Source organism: Corapipo altera, unplaced genomic scaffold (assembly GCF_003945725.1).
Source record: "Corapipo altera isolate COAL_440 unplaced genomic scaffold, ASM394572v1 262, whole genome shotgun sequence".
Lineage (NCBI taxonomy): Eukaryota > Metazoa > Chordata > Aves > Passeriformes > Pipridae > Corapipo > Corapipo altera.
Window position 1 is genome coordinate 20739 of NW_020885118.1, and position 5965 is coordinate 26703.

Genomic DNA, 5965 nt, shown 5'->3' on the forward strand with positions numbered 1-5965 from the left:
GGGGGGCTGGGGTAGGGAATGGGGTGACAGCCGGGAGGTCTGGGGGTGGCTGGGGCTGGGTAGGGTGTGATAGCGCTGGGGCTGACACCGTTGGGGGTGACAACGTCGGGGCCGGGGCAGGGTAAGGAGTGACAGCTTTGGGGGTGACAGCGCTGGGGTGACAGCGAGGAGGTGACAGCGTGGGGGCCGGGGCAGTGTAGAGGGTGACAGCATTGGGGTGACAACGCTGGGGTGACATCGTTGGGTGACATCGGGGCCCGGGGCTGCAGTACCGCCCCCGCCCGCCAGGGGCCGCCCCGCGGGGGCCGCGCATGCGCACGCGCGGGTCCTGCCCCTGGTGCCGGTGGCTGACGCGGCACCGGCGGCGGGAACATGGAGGGGGCGGCGGCGCCGGGCGGGCCGGGGCTGCCGGGCGCCTTCCTCGTCCTCCTCCTCATCACCGTCCTCGTCCTGCTGCTGGCGGCCGCGCTGCGCCGCGCCGCCCCCCGGGCAGCCCCCGCCGCCCCGCCGGACGGTGAGTACCGGGGCGGACAGCGGGGCGGCGCGGAGCGGAGCGGAGCTGACCCGGCCCCTCCGCTCCCGCAGGGCCCAGGGCCAACGGGCACGCCAGGCCGGAGGAGCCGCGGAAGGCGAAGGCGAGGCCTCGCAGGGAGAAGCAGCAGCAGCAGCAGCAGCACAGCTTCACACACCGGCTGCTGGTCGCCACCCTCAAGGTACCGCGTGTCCCCGGGCCGCTGTCCCGTTGGTGTCCCCCCCGGTGCCGTGTGTGCCCCCCGGTGCCGTGTTTGCCCCCCGGTGCCGGTGTCCCCTTGGTGTCCTGACAGTGTCCCGCCGGTACTGTGTGTGCCCGGTTCCGCTGTCTCTCCCGGTGCCGGTGTCCCCCTGGTGCCAGTATCCCACTGGTGTCTCGCCAGTGCCCCGCCAGTACCGTGTCCGGGCAGTACTGTGTGTGCCCGGTGAGGGTGTCCCGGGGATGCCAGTGCCCTGCCCGGTCCCTCCCGGTGCCAGTGTCCCCCTGGTGTCCTGCCAGCGTCCCGCCAGTGCCGTGTGCCCGGTGCCGGTGTCCTTCCCGGTGCCGCTGCCCCGCCCGTGCCGGTATCCTGCTGGTGCCAGTGTCCCACCTCCTCCCGCCGTGACCGCGCTCTCTCCGCAGGGCCACAGCAGCCCGGTGACCTGCCTGGACTTCAGCAGCAACGGGAAGTACCTGGCGTCGTGCTCCGAGGACCGCACGGTGCGGCTGTGGAGCACCCGGGACCTGGCGGGGCGGGAGCACCGCTGCCTGCGCGCCAACGTGGGGCTGGACCACGCCGAGCTCGTCCGCCTCAGCCCCGACTCACGGTACGGACGGGCCTCCTGCTGGCACAGGGGTGTCCTGCGGAGGCACCGATCCCACAGCCAGGCCTCGCTGGCATCAGTGGTGTGTGCCCTCGGATGCGTGGAGGCGGCGTCCATCACTGGGTCATCACTGTAACCACTGATCCGTGGCCTTTCCTGAAGGCAACTGGCACGGAATCACAAAACCACAACAGTCAGGGCTGGAAGGGACCTCTGGAGATCATGCAGTCCAACCCCTGATGGGTTAATGTGGTTGTTGGGGCAGATATCCCAGTGCCCTGCATGACCATGGAAATGCCATTGAGATCTCTGCCAGCTGGGATGTGCTGCTGAGCCTCTCCAGTGGGCTCAGGAGCTCTTGCTGGGTGGGAAAGTTGGTGGGAAAGCATGTCTTGGCTCTTTGTGAAGTGGCTTCTTTTAGAAAGAGGAAAGCATCTCATTTCCAGGTGTAATAAATTCTGTTCTTTTCCATTCAGTGTTGCAGTGGGGCCAACACAGGGGAGAACTTCGTGCCCTCATAAAGCTTTTTACCTGCCAGTGTATCCCTCTCCCCAGGTGGCCCTGAGTGACCTGGGCTGAGCTGGGGATCAGGACCTGTCCCTCCACAGGGCTTTCATTGTCTGGCTGGCAAATGCCGAGACTATTCGTGTCTACAAGATGACCAAGAAGGACGATGGGAGCTTCACCTTCACTGCAAGTTCTGGGGACTTCCCAAAGAAGCACAAAGCTCCCGTCATTAACATAGGGATTGCAGAGACAGGTATGGAAATGAGCTGCTCAGCTGTCCAGGTTGGCTTTGATTTCCTTGTGAAGTTGCTGGGTTCAAAGTGTTGGAGTTTTTGGCATTCTGAAGGCTGTGCTCAGCCCCAGTACTTGACTCTCTGTAGTCTCTTAGGGTTCTTTTTTTATTTAATTTACTCCTGAGTGAACTAAAAGGTGTCATTTTCAGACCCATTCTGTCCCTGTAACCAGCTCCCCGATATGCACAGTCTCTTAATTTACATTTTCAGGGATGCTGTTGCAAAGAGGTCTGGTCTCAATATTGAGAGGATCGCTGTTCTCTGGCCCGCCAGTCTCTCTTTAACCAGTCAGAAATCTCTCTAGTGAGTTCTTATGGTCTGTCTTGAACTTCTGGGATCACCTAGAACAGAGGTGAGGGTGGGTGGGTGGAAATTCTGTGTTAGTGGTGAGGGCTTGATGGATTATGTGACAGCAGATGAATGTGAATTCACCTCTGTAACAGGAGAGCAGGGAAAATGCTAACTGAGACCTTTGTTCAGCTGTGAAAGTGAAAACTTAAACCTGCAACAAGTAGCTGAAAGGTAAACAAGCAACTCCCTGCCTGGGCTGAGGTGGCACTGGGGAAGTGGGAACAAACAGGAGTCCAACATGGACACAACCAGTAACCATGGGTGGTGCTGGTGTGACTGGGATTCAGCTGCCTGCCCACAATCCATGGCTGATCCTCGAGCTGGTTTTAGGCACACAGGGCAGATGGAATGTGCTGTGTTCCTGCTGTGGCACAGCCCGTGCTGAGCTCTGCAGGGGCTGAGGGTGCTGAGCGAGGGGCACGTGTGGGCCCAGTGCCCACTGCCCACCCAAAAACTAAAGGAGGACTAAGGCATAACCAGGAGCTGAGTCTTCTGATTGACCCTCCTTGGATTTTGGTGCTGCTCTTGGTTTTCTCCAGCTGCAGGGAGAGGTTGTGCTGGGGCTTCAATGAGTCTCTGGCCGTGTTAGGTCTGGGACCTCTCCTGATCTTTGCCTTTTTCCCCCAGGAAAGTTTATCATGACAGCTTCCAGTGACACCACCATCCTGATCTGGAGCCCGAAGGGAGAAGTCCTGGCCAGCATTAACACCAACCAGATGAACAATGCCTACGCCACAGTGTCACCCTGTGGGAGGTGAGGGACGGGAGGGATTCCGGGCTGATCCCACTGCAGGAGCAGCTGGGAACCTCACTCCTTCCCACAGGACATCATCAGTTAGTTGTTATTGTAATGCAGTTTTCTGAGGGTTCCACAGTTTTAAAAAGGGATTTTGCCCTCTGGGAGATGGAGCTGATGTGGGCTCAGACACGGTGTGTTACCCTTGTGCCTCAGTGCTGCTGTTCTGGTAACCTGAGAACAGCTTTGGCCTCAGGTAGCAGAGATGGGACAGAGCAAACAGCCTATGCAAAGCAAACAGCATTTTGAACTTGTTTGTAAGCTCTTAAAGGTTAATTATAAAGCTAAAGTCTTTATTTCTGGGAGATCTGTTTATCAGGAAAATCTTGTTCTCTGTTCTGTCTCTAACCTGTCACTGCAGGATGATTTGCCTTGCTCCAGGCTCAGGGAGTTTGGGGATCATAAGCATTGAACTCTTTTGCTTTGGCCTGAGAATTTCTCATTCCTGAGTTGTTCTGGTGCCCTTCCTTAGCATTCCCCTTACCAGCAGGGTTTCAGGGACAAGTGAAAACTTTCCCAGCTGACCAAAGATTTGAGTGGAGGAGTCAGGACAGGTTTGGAGAGCGCTGGCCCTGCCTTGCTCAGGTGCTCTGTAACAGGTACCCTGTGTCTCTGCTTGTTCCTTCACACAGGTTTGTGGCATCCTGTGGCTTTACCCCTGATGTGAAGGTGTGGGAGGTGTGTTTTGGCAAGAATGGAGAATTCCGGGAGGTGACCAGGGCTTTTGAGTTGAAGGGCCACACTGCTGGTGTACATTCCTTCTCCTTCTCCAACGACTCGAGGAGGTGAGTGTGTGTTATCCCACACAGCCTGCTCTGGATCACCCTCAGGACACAGGAGCTCACCCCTTCTAGGGTTCCCCAGCTGCACTCCTGAGCTGGGAGGGGTAAAACACTGCCCTGGGAGGCCAAAACTGCCTCGTGCCACCTGTGTATTCCCTGCCCATGGGAATCCCCTGTCATTTAACAAGACCAAGTGCTGGTGCTGCACCTGGATCAGGGCAACCCCTGGGATCAATCCGGGCTGAGGATAAGCAGATGGAGCAGCCTTGGGGAGAAGGACTTGGGGGAGAGGCTGGACATGACCCAACCCTGTGCCCTGGGCTGATCCCACAGGGTGGGCAGCAGGGGAGGGGAGAATTCTGCCCCTCTGCCCCCTCAGGTGAGACCCCCCATGCAGAGCTGCCTCCAGCCCTGGGGAACCAGCACAGGAAGGACATGGACCTGTTGGAGGTAGTCCAGAGGAGGCACCAAGATGATCAGAGGGATGGAGCACCTCTGCTGTGAGGAAAGGCTGAGGGAATTCGGGTTGTTCAGCCTGGAGAAGAAAAGGCTTTGGGGTGACTCGGTTGTGGCCTTCCAATACCTGAAGGGAGCTGAGAAGATGGAGAGAGACTGTTTACAAGGGCCTGGAGGGACAGGACAAGGGGGAACAGCTTTATACTGACAGATAGCAGGGTTAAATGGGATATTGGAAAGAAACTCTTTGCTATGGGGGTGGTGAGGCCCTGGCACAAGTTGCCCAGAGAAGCTGTGGCTGCCCCATCCCTAGAAGCATCCAAGGCCAGGCTGAACAGGGCTTGGAGCAACCTGGGATAGTGGAAAGACAGCCCAGCCTGTACATGTGTACGGACTCACCCTTCCCAAAACACCTCCCTCCACAGAGGATTCCTGGTGCATTCCCTTGCACTAACCTGTCCTCTCTCGTGCTTCCAGGATGGCGACGGTGTCAAAGGACGGCACGTGGAAGTTCTGGGACACGGATGTGGAGTACAAGAAGCAGCAGGACCCGTACCTGCTGCTGACGGGGCAGTGCTCGGTGCCGGAGCCGCGGCTCATCGCCCTGTCCCCCGACGGGCGCGCCGTGGCCGTGGCAGGTGGCACCGACATCGCCGTGTACAACACGCGCCGCGGCGAGGAGGAGGAGCGGCTCCAGGGCGTACACGGTCACGGCATCACCGACCTTGCCTTCGACACCACCGGCCGCTACCTCGTGTCCTGCGGGGACCGCGCCATCCGCGTCTTCCACAACACCACGGGGCACCGCGCCCTGGTGGAGGACATGGAGGCCATGCTCAAAAAAACTGGGAACAAGGCCACGCGGGAGCGGCTGGAGCAGCAGATCTGCAGTGCCCGCAAGGCGCTGGCCGCCATCTATGGCAGGAAGGTCTGAGCTGCCCCTGCTGCCTGTGGCCTTTCGGGGAGGGCTTTGTTTTTTTAATAACTCTGAACGGCTGGTAATAAAAGAGTGGCCCCTGGGTCCTTCCTTGCCTGCTCTGTGACCGCAGGGACACGCCGCTGGGGATGGTGGGGGTGAAAATGGTTTTTCCTACTGCAGGCTTGGATCATCAATATCCCACGGGAGGGATGGCTCAGTCAGCGCCCGCGAGGTTTCCTGAGCTTAGAAATGGGATTTCTGTGGCTGTGGGGTAGCGTGGGGTTTTTTTTGGGGGGGGGGGGGGTGGGGGGGGGCTGAATTTTTGATGCGGAACGGGGGAGGAGGGTCTGCTGCAGGAGACCGGGTAGTGCTGTAACGGTGCTCCACGCTCAGGGTTTCCCCGTTCCCCAGCCCGGGGGTCTCAGGGTGGCCCCGTTCCTGGAGCCGGGATGTTCGGGGGAGCCGGGGACGGCTCTTGCCCCAAGTAAAGATGGCGGCGACAGGTCACGTGGCCTGTGCATTTGCT

At 59.3% G+C, this 5965-nt stretch overlaps 1 protein-coding gene across 1 annotated transcript; it reads left to right on the plus strand.

Annotated features, from left to right (window-relative positions):
* The first annotated feature begins 372 nt into the window (after window positions 1-372).
* On the plus strand, window positions 373-5543 carry TBL2 (transducin beta like 2). Its single transcript, XM_027669942.1, has 7 exons — window positions 373-514; window positions 586-713; window positions 1154-1338; window positions 1944-2095; window positions 3114-3240; window positions 3915-4067; window positions 4998-5543. Exons 1-7 carry the CDS (start codon window positions 373-375, stop codon window positions 5452-5454), a joined length of 1344 nt encoding a protein of 447 aa, XP_027525743.1. The 3' UTR covers window positions 5455-5543.
* Window positions 5544-5965: the final 422 nt, after the last annotated feature.

Bases quoted from the DNA above. Each gene is read 5' to 3' on its own strand.
- TBL2 (XM_027669942.1), top strand. From the start codon at position 373: ATGGAGGGGGCGGCGGCGCCGGGCGGGCCGGGGCTGCCGGGCGCCTTC. The intron at 1,339-1,943 runs GTACGGACGGGC...GTCCCTCCACAG, and splicing joins CGCCTCAGCCCCGACTCACG to GGCTTTCATTGTCTGGCTGG. The intron at 2,096-3,113 runs GTATGGAAATGA...TTTTTCCCCCAG, and splicing joins CATAGGGATTGCAGAGACAG to GAAAGTTTATCATGACAGCT.